The 26576-nt window shown below is 44.6% G+C and overlaps 1 protein-coding gene across 1 annotated transcript in view; it reads left to right on the top strand.

Annotated features, from left to right (window-relative positions):
- The window catches only part of LOC145351969 (hexokinase-1-like), an 84663-nt gene that overhangs the window by 33871 nt on the left and 24216 nt on the right, over positions 1 to 26576 (top strand). Inside the window, exons 3-8 of the mRNA XM_080201812.1 lie at positions 9565 to 9806; positions 10999 to 11147; positions 19237 to 19353; positions 25203 to 25298; positions 25640 to 25739; positions 26291 to 26480. Of these exons, the coding sequence (XP_080057938.1) occupies positions 9611 to 9806; positions 10999 to 11147; positions 19237 to 19353; positions 25203 to 25298; positions 25640 to 25739; positions 26291 to 26480 (848 nt within the window). The 5' untranslated portion in view covers positions 9565 to 9610. The remainder of the gene's footprint in view (positions 1 to 9564; positions 9807 to 10998; positions 11148 to 19236; positions 19354 to 25202; positions 25299 to 25639; positions 25740 to 26290; positions 26481 to 26576) is intronic.

Here is a 26576-nt window from a genome sequence, read left to right as displayed (position 1 = left end):
CACCCATGGCTAAAAAAGAATCCAAAGATTTTGGCCAAGGCCTCAGGAATATTCTGTAAAGGGCCTTATCTGACCCTCTGGACTTGTCCATTTTAATGTTTTTCAAAACCTCTAAACACCTCCTCGCTTTTTATCTCAACATGTCCTAGCATGTCGACATCTTTCTTTCTACACTCCCCATCCGACACATCCTTCTCCTTTGTGAATACTGATGCAAAGTACTCATCAAGAACCTCACCCACCTCATCTAGCTCCACACACAAATCCCCTCCACTGTCCTTGAGTTGATCCACCCCTTCCTTAGCTACCTTCTTCCTACTTATATACGCATAAAAAACTTTAGGCTGACACTTAATCGTCTCTGCCCATTTTTGCCCTAAGTCCCTGTTTAATCTCTTTCCTGCTATCTTTGTATTCCTCAAGAGCCTTATCCATTTTCAATTTCCTGAAATTTATGTATGCCTGCTTCTTCTTTTTCACTAAGCTCACAATCTCTCTTGTCATCCAGGGTTCCCAAATCTTGCCATCTTTATCCTTCAGTTTTACAGGGATATACTTGTCCTAAATTGTTAACAACCGACTTTTAAAAGACTCCCACATATTGGATGTGGATTTATCCTCAAACAGCTGTGCCCCTCCCCCCTCTGGAGGGGGTGGGGGGATGTGGCAGAGGAGGGGGAGGTGGTGGGCTGGACCTTGCTTTCAGGCATCGTGAGTATTGCAGTGCTGCCCTCATCTATGAGTGGGACTGTTGTTCACAGGAAGGGGGCCTCAGATAGGCTGGAACCCCCAGAAACACCTGGTGGAAGGCCCTGGGTTGCACACCAGCTGATTCTTATCCTTATGGGTGCCCAGTGGGCCCCGTGGTCCTCCATGTGACAGAGGGGCAGCTAGAGTGAGGTCCAGAATCCCCACTGTCCTAGTGGATTCCATCCAGTGCCTGCACTATGCTGCTGAAACCCTCAGTCATGGAGGTCATGAGTTGAACCTTGATGTTGACATCTCCTGCAGACGCCGACCTTGCAAAATTGGCCACATTGTGGGAGTAATGGCACTATTTCCATCGACCATAAGGTGATGGGACTTCTCCAGTTCGCCTTGCAGTCCGGGGAAGGATGCCGCTCTCCATTCTTGATGCTGTTGACTCTGTCTTTGCATCATCAGCTCCAGGACAACCAAGACCAGGGGCACATCATCAAGCTGAGGCCCAAGCAGATCCCTGGCCTCGGGCATCCCTCCAAGTGTCAGTTCCCCAGGACATCCTTGCCTCCAACTGCAGTGAATTGTCAGCTGTGAGGTGTTCACTAGAGAGTGACCTGGAAGCCTGGTCCACTTTGGTAGGAATAATGGTAGGAAGGACTATTTCTTACGTGGCGAAAAAGTGCAGCAGGCGACGGTGCAGAAGGACCTCGGGGTCCTTGTGCATGAGTCGCAAAAACCCAGCCTGCAGGTGCAGCAGGTGGTCAGGAAGGCTAATGGGATGCTGGCCTTCATAGCGAGGGGGATTGAATATAAAAGTAGGGAGGTCTTGCTGCGGCTGTATAGGGCATTGGTGAGGCCGCAGCTGGAGTACTGTGTGCAGTTTTGGTCGCCGCACTTACGCAAGAATATTTTGGCCTTGGAGGGAGTGCAGAGGAGGTTTACTAGGCTGATACCGGAGTTGAGGGGGTTGAGCTATGAGGAGAGGCTGAATAAACTAGGCTTGTACTCGTTAGAGTTTAGAAGAATGAGGGGAGATCTCATTGAGACGTATAAGATGATGAATGGGATGGATAGGATAGAGGTGGAGAGACTCTTCCTGCTCAGAAAGGATAATAGGACTAGGGGGCACAGCCTCAAGATAAAGGGGGGGCGGTTTAGAATGGAGTTGAGGAGGAACTTCTTCACTCAAAGGGTGGTGAGTCTCTGGAATTCTCTGCCCGTTGAAGTGGTGGAGGCTGCCTTGCTAAATATTTTTAAGACGTGGGTTGATGGGTTTTTGATAAGAGAGGGGATTAAGGGTTATGGGGAGAGGGCGGGAATGTGGAACTGAGCCACGACAGATCAGCCATGATCTTATTGAATGGTGGGGCAGGCTCGAAGGGCTGGATGGCCTACTCCTGCTCCTATTTCTTATGTTCTTATGTAAGCCTGTCTATTTAGTGATGACACCGAGGTGTGAGTATCTACGCTACTTCCTGATGTGGGTGAAGCCGTGATGCCTCTTCAAGGAGCTCAAATGGGGAGTTAGGAGGGATGTAAGGGGCCATGAAATGTCCTTGGTCAACAGGGTTAAGAAGAGACCCAAGGCATTTTATACAGATATTAGGAGCAGGAGGATAGCTAAGGAAAGAGTAGGCCCTCTCAAGGATAAAGGAGGGAGGTTATGTGTGGAGACACAGGGAGTGGGTGAGATCCTCAATGAGTACTTTGCATTGAAGCACGAGGATGGTCCAGCCGGTTTGGCTGCTTTGTCTGTAAGAGAAGGGGGATGGCATTTGTGCATTACAGAAGATAAAGGAGAGAACATTGATTATTTACTTGGGACTTGAGGAATGACAGCATGTCTCGAGGGTTCTCAGGTTTGTCTGTTGCCTCTACTTCACTGTCAGCCTAGGTGTGCTCTTTCTCTCCACACCCCCCCAAACAACTTGAGGGCTCTCTCGTCAAATAGTGTGAGGATAATGGGGTCCGGCATTACTCCGACTGGGTGAGCTTGCTCACGCTTGTTGTGGTTGAGTTTGTCTTGCACTGACACACATACAGAGAATATAGGTGGCAATGTTGTCGTTGAAGATGGTGATGAGGTGTGACAGGCGTGGACTTTGTATGGGGGGTGGAGTGTGAGGAGAATGGCAGCAAATGGGGGAAATATGGTGAATGAGGGAGGGGAGAAGAGGTCCTCCTTACAGCTGTTGGTAAAGGCTGAAGTCGCTGGGTGAGAGATAAAAGTGTAGGTGGGAGGGCTGTGCGAAGGGATGCAGGGAAAGACTGCATAAGGCTCATTTACTCTGGCTGAATGCAGAAGATCTTTCATCCTCTTGCGACACTGCTGCCACGTCCTATTCTGCAGGGAATTTGCATTCAAAAATTGGTGGAGTTGTGGATAGTGAAGAGGATTGTCAGAGGATACAGAAAGATAGAGGCCGGCTGGAGACTTGGGCGGAGAAATGACAGATGGAGTTTAATCCGGATAAGTGTGAGATAATGAATTTTGGAAGGTCCAATGCATGTAGGGATTATACAGTAAATGGTAAACCCCTTAGCAGTATTGACAGGCAGAGAGATCTGAGCGTACATGTCCACCGATCACTGAAAGTGGCAACGCGGGTGGGTAAGGTAGTCAAGAAGGCATATGACATGCTTGTCTTTATCAGTCGGGGCATTGAGTATAAAAATTGGCAGGTCATGCTGCAGCTGAACAGAACCTTAGTTAGGCCTCATTTAAAATATTGTGTACAATTCTGGCCGCCACACTACCAGAAGGATGTGGAAAATTTGGACAGGGTACAGAAGAGTTGTACTAGGATGTTGCTTGGTCTAGTGGTTATTAACTATGAGCAGAGGTTGGGTAAACTCAGTTTGTTTTCATTGGAATGACAGAGGTTGAGGGGTGACCTTATAGAGGTCCACAAGATTATGAGTGGGGTGGACAGAGTGGGTAGTCAGATGCTCTTTCCTGGAGTAGAAAAGTCAATACTAGGGGACATAGGTTTAAGGGGAAAAGTTCAGAGGAGATGTGTGAGGCAAGCTTTTTACACAGAGGTTGGTAAATATCTGGAATGTGCTGCCTGGGGAGGTGGTGGAAACAGGTACCGTAGAAGCATTTAGGCAACAATGAATAAAATGGGAATGGAAGGATACAGACTCTGTAAGTGTATACAGTTTTAGGTTAGGCAGGCATCATTAACGGCGCAGGCTTGGAAGATTGAAGGGCCTGTTCCTGTGCTGCTGTCCTTTGTTCTTTGTTCACTAGGCCGCTACTGCATCTCAGGTTGGGGTAGTGACCTAGGTAGAAGGCCTTCTCTTGAAGCAGGGGTACAGTACCTCCCGCTTCTGCTTCACGCCATCAAGAAGTTTGGTCAGGTCTATCTCTGTGGGGGCAGGCTTCCTGGCTGCCATTCCCAATCCCCTGCAGTCGCTGTGGAACAAGTGCTGGGAGCCATTTAGAGTCATAGAGTCATCGAAGTTTACAGCATAGAAACAGGCCCTTTGGCCCAACTTGTCCATGACGCCTTTTTTTTAAAATCCCTAAGCTAACCCCAATTGCCCACATTTGGCCCATTTCCCTCTATACCCATCTTATCCATGTAACTATCTAAATGTTTTTTTAAGAGACAAAATTGTACCTGCCTCTACTACTACCTCTGGCCAGGCACTCACCATCCACTGTGTGAAAAAATTGCCCCTCTGGACATTTTTGTATCTCTCTCCTCTCACCTTAAACCTATGCCCTCTAGTTTTAGACTACCCTACCTTTGGGAAAAGATGTTGACTATCTACCTTATCTGTGCCCCTCATTATTTTATAGGCCTCTATAAGGTCACCCCGCAGCCTTCTACACTCCAGAGAAAAAAGTCCCAGTCTATCCAGCCTCTCCTTATAACTCAAACCATCAAGTCCTGGTAGCATCCTAGTAAATCTCTTCTGCACTCTTTCTAGTTTTCTTAATATCCTTTCTATAATAGGCTGACCAGAATTGCACACAGTATTTATAACTCCTGTATTCAATGTTCTGACCGATGAAACCAAGCATGCTGAATACCTTCTTCAGCACTCTCTCCACCTGTGACTCCACTTTCAAGGATCTATGAACATGTACCCCTAGATCTCTTTGTTCTGTAACTCTCCCCAGCACCCTACCATTAATTGAGTAAGTCCTGCTCTTGTTCAGTCTACCAAAATGCATCACCTCGCATTTGTCTAACTTGAATTCTATCTGCCATTCGTCAGCCCAATGGCCCAATTGGTCAAGATCCTGTTGTAATTGGAGATAACTTTCTTCACTGTCCACTATATCTACATGCAGCTCAAGTGACCTTGCAGCCTCTTAGCATCCTCTTCACCTAGTTTAGTGTCGTCTGCAAATTTGGACATATTGCGCTCAATTCTTTCATCCAAATCATAAATGTATATTGTGAATAGCTGGGGTCCCAGCACTGAACCCTGCAGTATCCTACTAGTTGCTGCCTGCCACTCTGAAAAGGACCCACTCTCTGACTTCTGTCTGCCAGCTAGTTCTCTATCCACGTCAATACATTACCCCCAGTACAATGAGCTTTAATTTTGCTCACTAATTTCTTCAATCATGTCAACTCCCATTCTTCTGAACTCCAAGGAGTACAGACACAACCTGTTCAATCTTTCCTCATATGGTAGTTCCTTCATACCTGGGATCATCCCAGTAAATCTCCTCTGCATTGCCTCCAATGATAATATATCTTTCCTTAAATAAGGGGACCAAAACTCTGCACAGTATTCTAAACATGGCCTCATTAGTACCTTGCAGTATTGCAGCAACAACTCGTTACTTTTATTCTCCAGCACTCTTGAAATAAAGTGTCATTCCATTTACCTGCTGCACCTGTATGCTAGCTTTCTGGGTTTCAAGGACCCCCAAGTCCTTTTGTGTTACAGCTTTCTGCAGTCTTTCTCTGTTTAAATAATAATCCACCTTCTCATCCTTTCTTCCAAAATGAACAATTTAACATTTTCCCACATTAAATTCCATTCACCAATTTTCTGCCAACTCACTTTATCTGTCAATATCTCTCTGTCAACTATTTATAACCTCCTCGCAATCTGTCTTCCCTTCCACCTTTATATCAGCCCCAAATTGGGCCACAGTACATCCTGTTCCTCTGCGGTCCCAGCATTGATCCCTGTGGCAATGCACAGGGATCTCCAACGTGAGAAAGAGCCTCTCATCAAATCACCTATGAATGCAGAGCAGGCTTAAGGGGCTGAATGGCCTACATCTTGTCCATATGTTTATATAAGGATGATGCCAGAAATGCAAATTCATGCTATCATAAATGGGTGTACAGACAAGGCTGAGGGGTTAACCTAACAGATTACCTTTAAAATTATGAAGGATTTGTGCAGTGACCTCAAGGAGGCCCATGAGGTTGGCCTCTTGGAGTATGAGCTCCCTGACTGAGGTAATGATTGCCTGCCCAATCAGGGAGTCTCACCTATACATATTTTATATATGAGAGAGAGAGAGAGGGCAGCTCTGGAGTACTGACACCCCAGATTCTGATTTTGTACTTGAAGCATTCTTCAGAGCGGAACTGTGTAAATAAAAATGAATCTGGGTGAAGGGACACAAGACACTAGGGAGTTATTTCAGTTTGGATACCAAAAGGGAGTGGTTGGGCTGAATGGTCTGTACGTGTATGTTTGATGTAATTATATATAACTGTCACATCATAGATACAGTCATGGTCTGAGTATCCTTCTTCCTATCTCAGATATATAGACTGAGTCTTAGAATGAAAATGTCATATCTTGACAGAACTCTGATCAAGGACAGCTTCAGCTCATAAAGTTAACATGATACAGTGATGACAACAGCTGTGGTGTAATAAGTATAAGATACTGTTGGTAAATCAGCTCAGAGTGTGTTCTAATAACCAACTGGCCGATAACCAGTTATAATGATATGGAGAGGTGCAGTAGTGTCTGTATGAGGAAATCTCTATTTCTGATCACCATTCCAACATCCTGTGCATGGTGGCACAGTGGTTAGCACTGCTGCCTCACAGCATCAGGGACCCAGGTTCAATTCCCGGCTTGGGTCACTATGCAGAGTCTACATATTTTCCTCATGTCTGTGCGGGTTTCTGCTGGGTGCTCCCACACTCCAAAAGGCGTGCTGGTTAGTGCATTGGCCATGCTAAATTCTCTCTCTGTGTACCCAAACAGGTGTCGGAGTGTGGAAATGTGGGGATTTTTACAGTAACTTCACTGAAGTGTTAATGTAAGACTGTGCTACTAATAAATAAACATTAAACACTCTGACACACGTTACTGAGCAAACTCACAATGCAGTGATCCAGCAAAGCACACATGAATCTCTTCACTATCAGGACTGAAGGGACCAGAATGAACGACAGTGACTTTGGGAAGCGATTTGAGAAAGGAAGTGGAATCTTTTCGAAGCTAGAGTTGAAATGAGCTCCATTCACTTTTCAGAGAATGTGTCTGTTAACTTAATCATTAACATCCCTGAGTTCAGAGAGTCCTCCCATTGTGGAAGAGAGTGGGAGATTGGAGAAAATTGGACAGGATGAGCATGTGAGATTGGAGAGAGTCAGACAGCGTGAGAGTGGGAGGATGGAGAGAGTTGGAGAGTGTGAGAGTGTTCCTGCTATTTGATTCCTTACCTCCAATAACTCCTCCTCCTCCAACAAGCTCACCCTTAGAGAAAAGACCAAAGAAAATTACAGCACAGGAACAGGCTCTTCAGCCCTCCAAGCCTGCACCGACTTAACGAAAACCCCCTATCATATCCCTCTATTCCCATCCTATTCATGTACTTGTCAAGATACCCCTTAAAAGTCACTACTGTACCTGCTTCCACTACCTCTCCTGGCAACGAGTTCCAGACACCCACTACTCTCTATGTAAAAAATCTGCCTCGTACATCTCCTTTAAACCTTGCCCCTTGCACCTTAAACCTATGCCCCCTAGTAACTGACTGTTCCACACTGGGAAAAAGCTTCTGACTATCCACTCTGTCCATGCCTCTCATAATCTTGTAGCCTTCCATCAGGTGTCCCCTCAACCTCCGTCGCTCCAGTGAGAACAAACCAAGTTTCTCCAACCTCTCCTCATGGCTAAAGTGCCGGAAGGGAATTGGTTTGAAAGATTTAGCGAAATTTTCAGGTGCTTTGATAAGTTTAATCAACTCTGATATCAGCAGTAATATTGAAGCAGCAATGGGATCATTACGTTCTTTCACTACTGCCTTTACATTGGGATATATTGAAAGCTACTGAGTGTGGCTCAGATACAAAGAGCAATGTCAGTGCTGTAGACAGAGTCAGACATTCTCTCCAATGTCACTGTCTCCTTGTGTTATTAACCCCTGTGACCGTGAGAACATTAAAGAACAATGTGACATTATAGCATCTTCGATGTGTTTGTCATTACTGAGCAAACTCACAATGCAGTGATCCAGCAAAGCACACGTGAATCTCTTCACTATCAGGACTGAAGGGACCAGAATGAACGACAGTGACTTTGGGAAGAGATTTGAGAAAAGAAGTGGAATCTTTCCAAAGTTAGAGCTGAAATGAGCTCCATTCACTTTTCAGAGAATGTGTCTGTTAACTTAATCATTAACATCCCTGAGTTCAGAGAGTCCGCCCATTGTGGAAGAGACTGGGAGATTGGAGAAAATTGGAGAGGGTGAGCATGTGAGATTGGAGAGAGTCAGAGAACGTGAGAGTGGGAGAATGGAGAGAGTTGGAGAGTGGGAGATTGGAGAGTTGGAGGGATAAGAGTGAGAGAGTTGAAGAGGGTGAGAATGTGAGCTTGGAGAGAGATGGAGAGGGTGAGCATGGGAGATTGGAGAGAGGTGGAGAGGGTAAAGTAGAGAGAGTCACAGAAATGAGAGTGGGATAGTGAAGAGAGTTGGAGACGATGAGAATGTGAGATTGGAGAGTGCGAGACCCATACCCAAGATCATCCTATTAAACCTCCTGCACTTCTGGATGAAGGTTGTAGCAAATTTTTCATCCTTGTCTTTTACACTGATGTGCTGGGCTGCTCTATCATTGAGGATGAGGATATTTATGGAGCCTCTGTAATGTCCTAACTATCTTTGGGATTGTGGGTTTTAACACAAAGAAAAATGATGTGGTTTGCACATGTACATTCAAAGTGAAACACAACAGGTTTATTGAAAAAAATGTTCTTTGTACAGAACAGAAAATTAAACTGAGACAGCAAGCATCCTGTGAAACACTCCAAATTATATGACCTTCCCTTAAAGCATCCTTGCAACCACTGAAATATATAACAGCCTCCTCCTCCAGAGAGTTGTTTAATTGTCCCCCACTATTCACAGCTGGATGTGGAACTTGGGTCTGGTGTGGATTGGTTGTGGAATTGCGAAGGTCCGTCTATTACTTGCTGCTTATGCTGTTTAGCATGTAAGTCCCCTTGTGTTGTGGCTTCACCAGGTTGCTACCTCATTTTTAGGTATGCCTGGTGTGCTGCTGGCATAGCCTCCTGCACTCTTCATTGAAGTAGCGTTGGTACTCTGGCTTAGTGGTAATGGTAGAGTGGGGCCATGAGGTTACATGTGATGGTTGAGTACAATTCTTCTGCTGATGCCTGGATGCCTGGTCTTGAGCTGCTAGGTCTGTTTGAAGTCCATCCTGTTTAGCACAGTGGCAGTGCCACACAACACATCCTCAATGTGAAGATGGGCAAGGACTGTATATTTGATTCTGAACTGCTCTATGAAAATGGCTGAGCACATCATTCAGATATATGAAGCCATTTACGAATCAAATGAGGATACAATGATCAGTCATACTTGAAACATACTTAAAACACTTGTTCCTGCTTCAGATTCGGAGACCCTGACAGTGTGAATACCATTGTCGTGGCAACGAACATGACCTCCCGAGTGGCCACTCTGAACCCTAAGGTTGAGCAAGTCCTCAAGTCATTTAAACTGAGCAGAGAAGAACTAATGTTGGTGATACGTAACATGAGGAAGGAGATGGAGATGGGGCTCAGCAGAAAAGGTCAAAAGGAAGCATCTGTCCGTATGCTACCCACATTTGTACGTTCTCGACCTAATGGTAAAGGTGGGTTAAAAAGCAGAACCGTGGAGACTCTGGAAACAATATTAATAAATGATTGATAATATTGATAAATGATTGACAATATTGATAAGCAATTGAAAATAACAATAAATGATTGTCTATGGATAAATGATTAAAAATATCAATAAATGATTGATAATGCTGATAAATGATTAACATTATCAATAATTGATTTGACAATAGACAATATTAATAAATTAAATGGGGGAGACGGTGGCACAGTGGTATTGTCACTGGATTAGTAATTCAAAGACTCAGGTTAATGCCCTGGGAACTCTGGTTCGTATCCCACAATGGCAGATGGTGTAATCTGAAATCAATAAAAATCTGGAATTAAAAATCTAATGATGGCTAGGAACTCACTATTGATTGTTGTAAAAACCCAGTTCAAAAATATCCTTCAGAGAAGGAAATCTGCCATTCCTCCCTAGCTGCATAATTAAAGATGGGCAAGTGAGAGGCATTGGCCAGGGGGGGTGCGTAAGTGGGGGTCAGTGGGAATGATGGCAAACCAAGAGGGCGGTCAGGGTTGGTGACAGGATTGGGGTCAGTGAGCGTGATGCGGATCAGTGAGGTTCATTGGGGTCAATGAGGGTGACAGGGTCATTGTAGTGTAGAATCATGGAACCATAGAATCATAAAATCCCTACAGCTAGAGGGAGGCCATTCGGCCAATCAAGTCTGTACCAACTCTCCAACAGAGCAGCTTACCCAGGCCCTATCCCTGTAACCCCACACATTTACCCTGCTCATTCCCCTAGCCTACTCAGGAGTAATTTATCATGGCCAATTCACCTAACCTTTACATCTTGGGACACTAAAAGGGCAATTTAGCATGGCCAGTCCACCTAACCTGCACGTATTTGGAGTGTGGGAGGAAACTCACACAGACACGGGAATAATATGCAAACTCCACACAGACAGTCACCCAAGGCTGGAATTGAACCCAGGTCCCTGGTGCTGTGAGGCAGCAGTGCTGACCAATGTGCTGCCTTGCTGTTTAGGGTCAGTGAGGGAATTGGGGGTCAGTTTGGGTAATGGGGGTCAGTGAGGGTGTTCCCGTCATGTGATTTTTGAGCTGGGTGTTGACCATGGATTCACTATATATGATTTGATTGGTGAGGATTCAGCGACCAGGTTGCTGTTGATTTAATACTTGACCTTTGATCACCAGAACAAGGGAGCTTTGTGGCCTTGGATCTTGGTGGCACAAATTTCCGTGTCTTGCTGGTGACGTTTTGCTCCCAGACTGAAGGTGGAATGAAGCTTGTTAATCAGACCTACAGCATCCCTCAGGAAGTGATGCAGGGGAGAGGAATTCAGGTAAAGTCACACATAAATGCATGAATGGTAGCTATGCAACCTTAGATCTTTACATTAAAACCCTGATCAACTATATCCAACTGGGAACAATTTATTGAACCAGCAATTTATTAAGAACATGATGAACTTATGAATGAGGAGCAAGACTGGCCTATTCCCAGTAATCAGTTAGTGAACCTTCTCAGAGTGAAGCTTCAATGCAAGTAGTACCTTAAGTAAGGAGACCATCTCATCCATAAACTGTGCCATTGGAGTAAGACTTCCCTAATTTATATTCCTTCCTTCTTGCAATAAAGGCCAACATTCTATTTCTTTTTAATTACTTGCTACATCTTCATGCAACGTTGTTGCGATTCATTTACAAGAATGCACAGATTCCTCTATACTACAGCATTCTGCAGTCTCTGTATTTAAATACACTACTTTTCCATTCTCCCTGTTGAAATGGACAAGTTCACACTTCTCACCTTATACACCATTTCCTTTACAGACACTTTGTATCCTCCTCACAACTTACTTTTCTACCTATCTTTATATTGTAAGAAGTCCCACCAACAGCAGGTTAATGTCCAACAGGTTTATCTGGAATCACGAGGTTTCAGAGCACTGCTCCTTCATCAGGTGAGTGCAGCGCTCCGAAAGCTCATGATTCCAACTCAACGTGCAGGACTTTAAGCTAGTGTTGTGTGACTTTTTACTGTGCCCACCCACTGCTGGCATCTCCACATCATATTTTTGTATCATCAGCAATTTGGCTACAGTACAGTCTTTCCCTTCATCCAAATCTCCGATATGTAGCATAAATAGTTGAGATCTCAGTGAGCTTAAAATGACCTATTTATCCTGAATTTTTTTTGCTGTTGGATAGCCAGTTTGTTAAGGACATAGCTGATGCTAAATGCCGAGTTGTGCAAATCCCAGAAGGGCAGCTTGAAACAATGACACTCACCTTCGTGTTTGGAATTTGTATAGTAAGTGGGGAGACTTTGGAAATCCAGAAGTGATATCTCCAACTACTTGCGATAATTTTATATTAAGATAAATGTATATTAAGATAAATATGGAATTATACTTAATACAATGATTGCTTTACACAGTATTAATGTTTAAAACAGTTCCATAATGGTTTAACAATTTTCAGAGCTAAACTAGCCCGTATATGTTCTGTAGCTCCTTATACATTTTGAAATCTATAAATGTCCAACAACCATTAACACACAGTGTCTTTAATGTTCTCTTCAGGCACCCTCTGGGGTTGTCAGCAGCTGGCTTTTCAACTCTGGCTTCATTCACATCTGTTGCTGGGAGTTTGACTGACAATCTCTGCTGAGATCTAAAATATTACTCTTCAAAGAACAAAGAAAAGTACAGCACAGGAACAGGCCCTTCAGCCCTCTAAGCCTGCACCAAACTTCAGTTTCAGTTTCAGTGTCATCTTAAATATATTCCTCCCCTTTGATCTCTCCATTGGTTCACTCAGTCTTTTTGGAGTTGCTCTCTCCCAGAACTGATTCATTGAATCTCTTTAGTTTTTCAGAATTTTAAAGAAAAGTAGACCCAAACTGTCATTACTTTACCTGTGACACTTTGCTTTCACACTTTGCACATTTTCTACTTTGAATGGGAGGATGCCTAAATGGTGAGTCCAATGGTGTTATCACTGGACTATTAATCCAGAAATTCAGCTAATATTCTGGGCATTGCATGACAGGTGATGGAATTTGAATTCAATAAAAAAAAAATCTGGGATTAAGCATCTATGGGGTGACCACGAAACCATTGTCGATTGTCAGGAAAATTCCATCTGGTTCACTAATGTTCTTTAGGAGAGGAAATCTCCCATCCTTGACTGGTCTGGCCTACATGTGACTCCAGATCCACAACAATGTGGTTGACTCTCAACTGTCCTTTGAAATAGCTAAGCAAGCTACTTAGTTCAAGGTCAACTTGAGATGGGCAATAAATGCTGGCCAGGCAGCGATGCTCATGTCCCACAGATGAATTAAAAAATGAAAAAAGATTTGTGGTTTACCAGTTCACTGTCGGACCTGTCTAGAATCAAAGGAATTTTGGAAGATTACAATCGATGTTTCCACTAACTCTGTACCCACTTCTTTAAGGCCGGGAGGGGGGACTGTGGGTAATCAGGTTTAGGGGACTAGTCTCTTTAGTTTTCCCTTTCCTTTTCTTCTAGTGATCATGATTGTATTATGTTTTCCCCAATCTTTTGCCTCTTTTTTGGGATGCTTGGTTTTCTTGGGATGCTTTCAGTGCCTTTATTGTGCAGACAGATGCATGGTGGCACAGTGGTTAGCACTGCTGCTCCACAGCTCCAGTTTACCAAAATTCACTGCACTCTGGGGTGATTCCTACAGATTGGAAAACATCAAATGTGATGCCATTGTTTAGAAAAGGAGGTAGATAAAAGGCAGGTAACTATAGGCCAGTTAGCTTAACTTCTATAATAGGGAAAATGCTTGAATCTATCATCAAGGAAGAAATAACGAGACTTCTGGGTATAAATTGTCTTGTTGGTAAAACGCAGCATGGATTCATGAAGGGCAGGCCATGTTTGACTAATCTGGTGGAATTCTTTGAGAACATTATATGTACAGTGGACAATTTACAGTGGGGTTCAGGTACTTGAGCAATTGGGGCTCGTTCTGGGGAAGGTGGGACCTCTATAAGAGTGATGGTCTACACCTGAATCAGAGGGGAACCAATATCCTGGGGGGTAAATTTGCAAAGGCTATGCAGGGAGGTTTAAACTGATTCGGACGGGGGGTGGGATCCTGAGTAGAGGGGGTGAAAGTGAGGGGGGCATAGATGGGGACTGCAATGCACGGCATCGTGGGGCTGGGGCGGAGCAGGGTTTGAAATGCGTATACTTTAATGCGAGGAGTATTCGCAATAAAGTGGTTGAACTTGCAGCGTGGATCAGTACCTGGGACTTTGATGTTGTGGCCATTTCAGAGACATGGATAGAGCAGGGACAGGAATGGTTGTTGCAGGTCCCGGGGTTCAAATGCTTTAGTCGGAGTAGAGAAGGAGGTAGAAGGGGGGGAGGGGTAGCATTATTGGTCAAGGACTGTATCACAGTGTCAGAGAGGAAGTTTGATGAGGACTTGTCTGTTGAGGTAGTATGGGCTGAGATTAGAAATAGGAGAGGAGAGGTCACCCTGTTGGGAGTCTTTTATAGACCTCCTAAAAGTTCTAGAGAGGTTGAGGAAAGGATTGCGGAGACGATCCTGGTTAGGAGTGAAAGTAATAGGGTAATTGTTATGGGGGACTTTAACTTTACTAATATTGATTGGAATTGCTATAGCTGTAGCTCATTAGAGGGGTCAGTTTTTGTACAAAGCGAGCAGGAGGGTTTTTTGAGTCAGTATGTAGATAAGCCAACTAGAGGTGAGGCTATATTGGATTTGGTGCTGGGAAATGAGCCAGACCAGGTGCTGGACTTGGAAGTTGGTGTGCATTTTGGTGAAAGTGACCACAATTCGGTTACGTTCACCTTAGTGATGGAAAGGGATAGGCATGAACCTCGGGCCAGTAGTTTTAGCTGGGGGAAGGGTAATTATGAGGCTATTAGGAGAGAATTAGGAAGCATAGGTTGGACTAGGAGATTACAGGGACTGGGAACGTCCGAAATGTGGAGTTTTTTCAAGGAGCAGCTACTGCGAGTCCGTGATAGGTATGAACCTGTCAGGCAAGGAGGAATTGGTAGGGCTAGGGAACCGTGGCGCACTAAAAAAGTTGATTCGTTGGTTAAAAAGAAAAAGGAGGCTTATGTTTGGATGAGACTTGAGGGCTCGGGTAGTGCACTAGAAAACTTTAGATTGGCTAGGAGGGAGTTGAAGAGTGAGTTAAGAAGGGCTAAAAGAGGACATAAGAAGACTTTGGCTGATAGGATTAAGGAGAATCCTAAGGTGTTCTATAGGTATGTCAAGAACAGAAGGTTGGTTAGGGCAAGATTAGGGCCAGTTATAGACTGCAGAGGGAAGTTATGTGTGGAACCGGAAGAGATTGGAGAGGCATTGAACCAATATTTCTCTTCGGTGTTCACGCAGGGGGACAAGAATATAGCTGAGGAGGACACTGGGTTGCAGGGGAATAGAATAGACAGTATTACAGTTGATAAGGAGGATGTGCTGGATATTCTTGAGGGATTGAAAATAGATAAGTCCCCTGGTCCAGATGGGATTTACCCTAGGATTCTCTGGGAGGCAAGAGAAGTGATTGCAGAGCCTCTGGCTCTGATCTTCAGGTCGTCGTTGGCCTCTGGTATAGTACCGGAAGATTGGAGGTTAGCGAATGTTGTCCCATTGTTTAAGAAGGGGAACAGAGACTTCCCCGGGAATTATAGACCGGTGAGTCTCACTTCTGTTGTGGGCAAGGTTTTAGAAAAAATTATTAGGGATAGGATTTATAGTTATTTGGAGAGTAATGAATTGATTGGCGATAGTCAGCATGGTTTTGTAGTGGGTAGGTCGTGCCTTACTAACTTTATTGAGTTTTTTGAGAAAGTGACCAAAGAGGTGGATGGGGGTAAGGCAGTTGACGTGGTATATATGGATTTTAGTAAGGCGTTTGATAAGGTTCACCATGGTAGGCTTCTGCAGAAAATGCATATGTATGGGATTGAGGGTAATCTAGGAAATTGGATCAGGAATTGGCTAGCAGATAGGAGACAGAGAGTGGTGGTTGATGGTAAATATTCGTCATGGAGTTCGGTTACGAGTGGTGTGCCTCAGGGATCTGTTTTGGGGCCACTGCTGTTTGTAATTTTTATTAATGATCTGGATGAGGGTATAGTTGGGTGGATTAGTAAATTTGCTGATGACACCAAAGTCGGAGGTGTGGTAGATTGTGAGGAAGGGTGTCATAGTTTGCAGGAAGACTTGGACAGGTTGCAGAGCTGGGCTGAGAGGTGGCGAATGGAGTTTAATGCGGAGAAGTGTGAGGTAATTCACTTTGGTAGGAATAACAGATGTGTTGAGTATAGGGCTAACGGGAGGACTTTGAATAGTGTGGATGAACAGAGGGATCTAGGTGTATGTGTACATAGATCCCTGAAAGTTGGGAATCAAGTAGATAGGGTTGTTAAGAAGGCATACGGTGTCTTGGCGTTTATTGGTAGGGGGATTGAATTTAGGAGTCGCAGTGTCATGTTGCAACTGTACACAACTCTGGTGCGGCCGCACTTGGAGTACTGTGTGCAGTTCTGGTCCCCACATTACAGGAAGGATGTGGAGGCTTTGGAGAGGGTGCAGAGGAGGTTTACCAGGATGTTGCCTGGTATGGAGGGGAGGTCCTATGAGGAGAGACTGAGGGATTTGGGGTTGTTTTCGCTGGAAAGAAGGCGGCTAAGAGGGGATCTTATTGAAACATATAAGATGATTAGAGGTTTAGATAGGGTGGACAGTGATAGCCTTTTTCCTCGGATGGAGAATGCTAGCACGAGGGGGCATGGCTTTAAATTAAGTGGGGGTAGTTGTAGGACAGATGTCAGGGGTAGGTTCTTTACCCAGAGGGTGGTGAGGGATTGGAATGCCCTGCCTGCTGCGGTTGTAAATGCGCCTAGTTTGGGGGCGTTTAAGAGATCCGTGGATAGGTTTATGGACGAAAAGGGATTGGTTTAGGTTAGAGGGTCATTGTTTTTTAACTGGTCGGCGCAACATCGTGGGCCGAAGGGCCTGTTCTGCGCTGTAATGTTCTATGTTCTATGTTCTAATGGGGAACCTGTGGATGTGACATATCTGGATTTCCAGAAGGCATTTGACAAAGTGCCGCACCAAAGACTGAGACATAAGATAAAGGTGCAGGGTGTTATGGGTAATGTATTAGCATGGATAGAGGATTGGTTAACTAACAGAAAGCAAAGAATGAGGGTAAATGGGTGTTTTTCAGGTTGGCAATCAGTAACTAGTGATGTGCCTCAGGGATCAGTGTTGGGGCCGCAATTGTTTACGATTTACATAGATGATTTGGAGTTGGGGACCAAGTGTAGTGTGTCAAAATTCGCAGATGACACTAAGATAGGTGGAAGAGCAAAGTGTGCAGAGGACGCTGAAAGTCTGCAAAGGGATATAGATAATCTACGTGAGTGGGGAAGGGTCTGGCAGGTGGAGTACAATTTTGGTAAATGTGAGGTCATCTATTTTGGTAGGAATAACAGCAAAATGGACCATTATTTAAATGGTAAAAAATTGCCGTGTGCTGCTGTGCAGAGGGACCTGGGTATCCTTGGGCAGGAATCTCAAGGAGTTGGTTTGCAGGTTCAGTAAGTAATTAAGGAGGCAAATGGAATTTTGTCTCTCATTGCTAGAGGGACGGAGTTTAAAAACAGCGAGGTTATGTTGCAGCTGTATAAGGTGCTGGTGAGGCCACACCTGGAGTACTGTGTCTCCTTACTTGAGAAAGGATATACTGGCACTGGAAGGGGATACAGAGAAGATTCACTAGGTTGATTCCGGGATTGAGAGGATTGGCTTATGAGGAGAGACTGAGTAGACTGGGGCTAAAGTCATTGGAATTCAGAAGAATGAGGGGAGATCTTATAGAAACATATATGATTATGAAAGGAATAGATAAGATAGAGGCAGGGAAGTTGTTTATGCTGGTGGGTGAAATTAGAACCGGGGGGGCGGGGGGGGGCGCATAGCCTCAAAGTAGGGGGAAGCAGGTTTAGAACCGAGTTGAGGAGAAACGTCTTCATTCAAAGGGTTGTGAGTGTGTGGAATTCCCCGCCCAGTGAAGCAGCTGAAGCTACCTCACTGAATGTTTTTTAAGTCAAGGATAGATAAATTTTTGAGCAGCAAAGGAATTAAGGATTACGGTGAGCGGGCAGGTAAGGGGAGCTGAGTCCACAGAAAGATCAGCCATGATCTTATTGAATAGCGGAACAGGCTCAAGGGGCCAGATGGCCTGCTCCTATCCTAGTTCTTATGTTCTTATGACAACCAAGGAAATTGTAATATTTTCTATAGGTGATATTCTTGTCATAATTTTTAAACTGTTGAGGATGGGTGAGTGGTGGAAGTGGTAATTAAAGCTGGGGTAACTGAATGAATCTAAGCTGTGGATTTGATATAGTAATAAGCCTAGAAATACATCAAACAGATGTTTAAATAAGATAATTTAGAAGGATGTTTACAGAACAGAAATAGATTTGAATAGGTTGTTCTGATTCATCTTGATATACAAGATGTAAAAGAAAGAAGTTATCGGTAAAGTATGGATAGAATGAGCTTACTTTTACTTTAGTAGAATTTAAAAACAGGAGATAAAGTCATTCAATTCTGGGAGACAGAGTTCTAAAAAGACTGGGTGAGACAATAGAGAGATCAATGGTTAAGAGCATATTTAAGATGTTGAAACGTATGTGGTGACTATTTTGGGTTTCAGCCGGCAACTGGTCAAACTCCAAGCAAGCAGTATCAACAAAGTCAGATCTGAAAGGTCAGCTTTTGTTAACCTCAGAGGGTCCCTCAAGAGAAATTAAAGGTATCTTGTGGTTAAAAAGTGCTGGAATTTTATAGATTTTAAAATCTATAAGGAGTTACCAAACAGATACAAGGAAGGTTAATTCTGAAGGTAGTTAAACGAAGATAGTTTTGAACTGTTTTAATGTGTGAAGGCATTGTTGTAATCAAGTGTAATTGTATTGTTTCTATTTCTTAATAAACATTTATTTCACTTTAACATTATCACAAGTAGTTGGGGACATCATTTCCAGATTTCCAAACCTCTCCTCACGCTACATAAATTAAAAATAAATAAATATGTGGGAAGTTGTATCAGGTTTCCCATTTGGGATTTGAACAGTTTGGCATTTACCATCAGCCATGCCCTTAACAACAAAACCAGACCCAGTATCTACTGATAGGAACTGGTGGGGGAAGGCGGGGGGGGCGGGGTGCGGTGTTGCTGGTGAGCTGTGTAGCTGCATTTGTCTCTTTAATCAGGGTCATTCTTAATCACCAATCTGAATATTATTTGTCTGGATTCATATTGAGGTGATTCGCTTTATTTGATACTTACTTCAGCGTGGTTTCTGGGAAAGGCTCTAACCTTTGCTCTTTTACAGCTCTTTGATCACATTGTGGACTGTGTTGCCAAATTTCTGTCAAATCAGAACATCACGGAACGCCTTCCTCTAGGATTCACCTTCTCCTTCCCTTGTAACCAGATCAGCCTGGACCAGGTGAGAACTCAGCTGGGATATTACTGCTTTGCTCCTGTTGCATCTCAGTCTCAGAGCACAATTCAACCGGCATCAATTTATATTATGAATTTTATACTTGTGATAATTGTAATGATTGGTGACCAGGTTAACAACAATTTTTGTACAGGGTGCTCCAATATACATCTTCTCCATTCAGCTCTAGGGTTGGTTCTGATGGTGAAAATCCCTGCTCGGCCTGGATTTGCTCGCTCCCTCCCCATTGGGCAATCAGGTCACATGACCCTCCAGACACTTGCCCTCCTAAAGGGGCTCGCTACCACATCCCTCTCCCTTTAAGTCCACCATTAACAAAAATAAATATTTTTAACACAGTTCATCAGAAACTCAGTCTGTCAATGAATTTTTGCTTTCTCAGATTGATGTAGCTCAGCTGGGTGAGATTCAACAGCAGTGGTAAATTGAGTTGTACTTTCTTGAGGCTGACTCTTTTCTTGTCCAGTTACATCACTTTCCATTATTTCCTGGGTTTCACTGAGATCAATACTTGGTTCCACAACAGTTGGACAGTTGTCTCATGAATTTGCTTGAGTTTTTTGAATGGGTAATCAAGAAGGTAGTTGAGGCAGTGCAGTCGATATTGTCTACATGGACTTTGACAAGGTGCAGCATGGTAGGTTGTTGCATAAGATTAAATCTCGAATCCAGGATGAGGTAGCTAACTGGATATAAAATTGGCTTGATGACAGAAGACAGAGGGTGGTTGTAGAGGGTTGTTTCTCAAACTGGAGGCCTGTGACCAGCAGTGTGCCTCAAGGATCGGTGCTGGGTCCACTGTTATTTGTCATTTATATCAATGATTTGGATGAAAATTTAGGAGGCATGGTTAGTAATAAGAACATAAGAACATAAGAAATAGGAGCAGGAGTAGGCCATCTAGCCCTTCAAGACTGCCCCGCCATTCAATAAGATCATGGCTGATCTGAAGTGGATCAGTTCCACCTAAGGGATTGGTTTAGGTTAGAGGGTCATTGCTTTTTCTTAATTGGTCGGCGCAACATCATGGGCCGAAGGGCCTGTTCTGTGCTGTAATGTTCTATGTTCTATGTTCTACCCGCTTGCTCCCTTAATTCCCTTATTGATGAGAAATCTATCTACCCATGACTTAAACATATTCAACAAGGTAGTCTCCACCACTTCAATGGGCACAGAATTCCAGAGATTCACTACCCTCTGAGTGAAGAAATTCCTCCTCAACTCCGTTCTAAACTGACCCCCACCCCGCCCCCCCCCAACTTATTTTGAGGCTGTGCCCTCTAGTTCTGGTTTCCTTTCTAAGTGGAAAGAATCTCTCTACCTCTATCCTATCTAGCCCCTTCATAATTTCATATGTCTCTATAAGATCACCCCTCAACCTTCTAAACTCCAACGAGTACAGGCCCAATCTACTCAACCTCTCCTCATAGGCTAACCCCCTCATCTCCGATATCAACCTGGTGAACCTTCTCTGTACTCCCTCCAAGGCCAATATATCCTTTCGCAAATAAGGGGACCAAAACTGCACATAGTACTCTAGTTGCAGCCTCACCAGTTACAGCAAGACCTCCCTGCCTTTATATTCTATCCCCCTCGCTATAAAGACCAGCATCCCATTCGCCTTCTTGATCACCTGCTGCACCTGCAGACTGGGTTTTTGCGATGCATGCACAAAGACCCCCAGGTCCCTCTGCACAGCAGCATGTTGTAATTTTTCACCATTTAAATAATATTCCATTTTACTATTATTTCTTCCAAAGTGGATAACCTCACATTTGCCAACGTTATACTCCATCTGCCAGATCTTTGACCACTCACTCAGCCTATCCAAATCTCTCTGCAGACTTTCTGCGCCCTCCACGCAACTTGCTTGCCCACTCATCTTCGTGTCGTCAGCAAACTTAGTTACCCTACACTCGGTCCCCTCCTCCAGATCGTCTATACATATGGTAAACAGTTAAGACCCCAGCACCGATCCCTGCGGCACGCCACTAGTTACCAACTGCCAACCAGAAAAGCACCCATTGATTCCAACTCTTTGCTTTCTGTTAAATAGCCAATCCTCAATCCACGCTAACACTTTACCCCCAACTCCGTGTACCCTAATCTTCTGCAGCAACCTTTTGTGAGGCACAGGTGAATGTCTATTTGGAGTTTACACATTCTCCCCATATCTGCTCTGGTTTCTTCCCATGGTCCGTAGGTGTGCAGGTTAGGTTAATTGGCCATGCTAAATTGCCCCTTAGTGTCAGGAGATTAGAAGGGTAAATACATGGGGTTACTGGGATGGGGCCTGAATGGGATTGTTGTCAGTGCTGGCTCAATGAGCCAAATGGCCTCCTTCTGTATTATAGAGATTCTATGATTCTATGTGGGTAGTCCTATAAGAAAGCAGGAACCTTGCTAACTTTGTTTCAAGGGATACTGATGATAATTTCTTCATGCCAGTTTTGAATGTTTGTGCTGTGCGTTCCACATAGAACACTACAGCACAAACAGGCCCTTCGGCCCACAAGTTGCGCCGACCACATCACCTACCAACCTACAGACCTATCTATAACCCTCAATCTCATTAAACCCCATATACTCATCCAGAAGTCTTTTAAAAGACCCCAGCGAGTTCGCCTCCACCACCACTGACGGCAGCCGATTCCATTCACTCACCACCCTCTGAGTGAAAAACTTACCCCTAACATCACTTCTGAACCTCCCTCCCCGCACCTTAAATCTGTGTCCTCTCGTAGCGACCATTTCAAACCGGGGAAATAGCCTCTGAGAGTCCACCCTATCTATTCCTCTCAACATTTTGTAAACTTCTATCAGGTCGCCTCTCAACCTTCGTTCCACAAGCCCATTTGATGAGGGGTGATATGACGCTGTTCGGATATGCTTAATTCCATTGGATGTTGTGAAGTTTTGCAACTCGGCACTTGTGAACGCCATTCCATTGTCTGAAACAGGTACTTCAAGTAATCTGTGAGTGGCAAAGCATTAGCACAGTTTCTCAATTGTTGCATAGGAAGTTGTGGATTTCATCTCGCACACTTACAGCCAATTCAAGTGGGCATCTGCCAGTAATAGGAATATTGTATCCATAAATGGGCCTATGAACATAGAACATAGAACATAGAACATTACAGCGCAGAACAGGCCCTTCGGCCCACAATGTTGCGCCGACCAGTTACAAAACAATGACCCACTAACCTAAACCAATCCCTTCTCGTCCATAAACCTATCCACGGATCTCTTAAACGCCCTCAAACTAGGCGCATTTACAACTGCAGCAGGCAGGGCATTCCAATCCCTCACCACCCTCTGGGTAAAGAACCTACCCCTGACATCCCTCCTATAACTACCACCCCTTAATTTAAAGCCATGCCCCCTCGTGCTAGATTTCTCCATCAGAGGAAAAAGGCTATTACTATCCACCCTATCTAAACCTCTAATCATCTTATATGTTTCAATAAGATCCCCTCTTAGCCGCCTTCTTTCCAGCGAAAACAACCCCAAATCCCTCAGCCTCTCCTCATAGGACCTCCCCTCCATACCAGGCAACATCCTGGTAAACCTCCTCTGCACCCTCTCCAAAGCCTCCACATCCTTCCTATAATGTGGGGACCAGAACTGCACACAGTACTCCAAGTGCGGCCGCACCAGAGTTGTGTACAGTTGCAACATGACGCTGCGACTCCTAAATTCAATCCCCCTACCAATAAACGCCAAGACACCATATGCCTTCTTAACAACCTTATCTACTTGACTCCCAACTTTCAGGGATCTATGTACACATACACCTAGATCCCTCTGCTCATCCACACTATTCAAAGTCCTCCCGTTAGCCCTATACTCAACACATCTGTTATTCCTACCAAAGTGAATTACCTCACACTTCTCCGCATGACTATGACGTCTACATGAACTTTCACCCATGGCAGACCTGGCCATTCCCAGGGCTATAAAGGGGCTGTTACAGGTAACTTCTGTTGTAGTTGGCACTGGTCACACTGTTGCACAATATTTTCAATGTCAGCATCTATGCCAGCCCACCAGACATAACTTCATCTTTGGCATCTTCATTTTTGACATGCCCAGATGGACATTTATGTAATTCTTCAAGCAATATCTTTCTTCCAGGTATAAGAATAACAGCTCACGGTCTCCACTGTCTGTACAGCACGCAAGAAACAATACTTTTTACTGTATACTAACACATGTGACAATATTAAATCAAATCACATGATGATACTATCCTCACAACTTAGTTCATCCTTTCTCATTTGATAAGGCTTCATCTGATCCCTAACTCTTTCCTTCCATTAACCATGCAGCATCATGTTTTTGATTCTTGAGAATAGCGGGTCTTGATTAGAATCATAGAATCCATACAGGACAGGATGAGGCCATTCAGCCCATCGAATCTGCACAGGCCTCAATCCCACCTAGGCCCTATCCCCATAAGCCCATGTATTTACTCTAGCTAGTCTGTCTGACAATTTAGCATGGTCAATCCAGCAAACCCACACATCTTTGGAGTGTGAGAGGAAACCGGAGCACCCAGAGGAAACCCACGCAGACACAGGGAGAATGTGTAAACTCCACACAGACAGTGACCCCTGGCCAGAATTGAACCTGGGTCTCTGGTGCTGAGAGGCAGAAATGCTAACCACTGTGCCACTGTATCGCCCTGTCCAGACCTTTATCTGTTGTGCCATCGCAGGCAATGTATCCAAAATGTTTAGGGCCATTACAATCTCTTGAGGTACTGGAGGGGGTGGTGTACTTTCTGGAAATGGGAGATGACTTAGAGTTATGGCCTATGTTCAATAGCGTACCCATAAGTCACTAATATCAATGCTCATCATTGTATTTCAGCAGATGCAATTGGGGGATTTGCTTTGTCTTCCTTAAAAAGCCCTAACAGAGCTTGGTTATGACAGTGAAATGTCTCCCACAGACACCATTGAATTCTTTTATTCCCGTAAATCACGGCTGAACGTTCCTTTTCAATTTGAGAATAACTTTTTTCAGGATTTGAAAGAGTTCTGGTGGATTTCTCTGACCCATCGTCCACCCTATGGGGTAGCACAGCTCACACCCCATACAGGGATGTATCACAAGTGAGAACCAACTTTTTAGTGGGGTCAAAATATTATCTCATCAAAATGTACTAATGGGCATGATGATTGAAGTGCTTGTTTGACTTGGTTGAAAGGCTTCTTTTGTGGTTTTCCAGCACCACCCCTCTCATTCTTCAATAGTCCATGCAAATTGATAGATTTGGGAGGAACTGCCCTTAGTCATTGACTTGCCCAAGGAAGGGCTTGAGTTGTGAGATATTCTTAAGGGCCAGTGCTTCTCTAATGCCTCCCACTTTGTCCTCCAAAGGATGTAACCCCTGTGCATCCACTCTATAACCCAGATCATCCACCTCATTTGTTTGGAAGGTGCACGCCTTCCTTTTCAAATCTCTTCAAGGCTTTGTCCCGATTGGCTAACTGTTCTTCCTCAGTGGATCCTGTTATCAGAACATTGTATAGATTACAGACAACTCTGGGTAAATCCTGCAGCAAATGCTCCATTGTACATTGAAAAATGGCACGACAAGACCCCAAATGGTAGACAAGTACCATCACCCTTGATGGTGACAATGTGTTGATCAGCTCCAATTGTTAGTAAGCGTGGAACAATTGATAGTGAAAACCCTGGGATTTGCATACTCACACCCAGCTGCATAACTGCTTCACATGATCCTCAGGGGACTCATTACAACAGCACTGAGATTCCAGATTAATAAATACCCTGTTCACCAATCCCAGTTCTATTCTGCCCTGCAGGCGATCCTGTTAAACTGGACTAAGGGATTCAATGTTCCAGACTGTGTTGGAAAGGATGTGGTACAGCTCCTGAGAGAAGCTATTCAGCGCCGAAAGGTAATGACTTCCTCCTGTTTCTTCAGCAGCCTCAGTGCATCACCTTTAAACTTCCAGCAGCTTGTCATTAATCACTGCCTACTGCACACATGCTCTCACTGACCCCGTTCACTCAACACGGCCGTAATTCACACTGGCTGCCACTTAAGTAGCAATTCAGTGTAATAGCGGGAGACCTATTGATCACAGGTGGGACTGGGAAACACGGTTGCTTCTGATTCAGTCCACCCAGTGTGCCTGGTGTACACAAAATTCTAGCCCAGGTAACAGGCTGACCTGCACCCCAAGTAACTATTTCCATAGTGAATGGTTGATTTGTTTCCTGTGTAATGGTTTTTCAGGACCTTGACCTGGAAGTGGTTGCTCTTACAAATGATACTGTTGGAACAATGATGTCAGTTGCTTACCAGGACCTAAAGTGTGAAATTGGTCTCATTGTAGGTAAGTCTTTCTTTCAATGTATCCCAGAGGGCAGGAAGCGATGGTACATACAGATAGGTCAATGTTCAGGGACATTGGACCATGGGTGCTGGCTGACACTGGGCTCTGGCTACTGGGTGAACTGGGCTCTGGCTAACATGGGCCACTGGGTGAAACCGAGCAGTGGGTGCTGGGTGACACTGCACTGTGGGTGCTACAAGACACTGGACTCTGGATGAGGCTGGGCAATGGGTGACATAGCGTACTGGATGCTGGGTGACGCTGGGCTCTGGCTACTGGGTGACATGAGGCGCTGGGTGACACTGAGCTGTGGGTGCTGGGTGACACTGCACTGAGGGTGCTATAAGGTACTGGATGCTAGGTGAGGCTAGGCCCTGGGTGACACGTGATGCTGGGCAATGGGTGACAGCGTACTGGATGCTGGGCTCTGGTTACTGGGTGACATGGGGTGCTGGGTGAAAATGCTACAGGTGCTGGGTGACACTGCACTGTGGGTGGCGGGTAATATTGTGTGTGACTCTCACTGTGTGTCTGTCCCGGTTAATGTGCAGGAACTGGCACCAATGCCTGTTACATGGAGCAGATGAAGAACATTGAGAAATTGGATGGTGATCTTGGAGAAATGTGCATCAATATGGAATGGGGAGCGTTTGGACAGGGTGAACAATATTCACTCGCCAAGATCGTAAATGAATTTGACAAACTAGTGGATCAACAATCTCTACACCCCGGAAAGCAGATGTAAGGGACTGAATATACAGATAGGGATTTGGAATGGTCCCAAAGTCACTGTCCACTCATCACTCAAATACATGCAATCCAACTGTAGAAACTCCT

This window comes from Carcharhinus amblyrhynchos, chromosome 13 (assembly GCF_965287045.1).
Source record: "Carcharhinus amblyrhynchos chromosome 13, sCarAmb.v2.hapA, whole genome shotgun sequence".
Taxonomy (NCBI): Eukaryota; Metazoa; Chordata; class Chondrichthyes; order Carcharhiniformes; family Carcharhinidae; genus Carcharhinus; species Carcharhinus amblyrhynchos.
The sequence above is the reverse complement of the archived record's forward strand: the minus strand, read 5'-3'. Positions and strand labels throughout refer to the sequence as shown.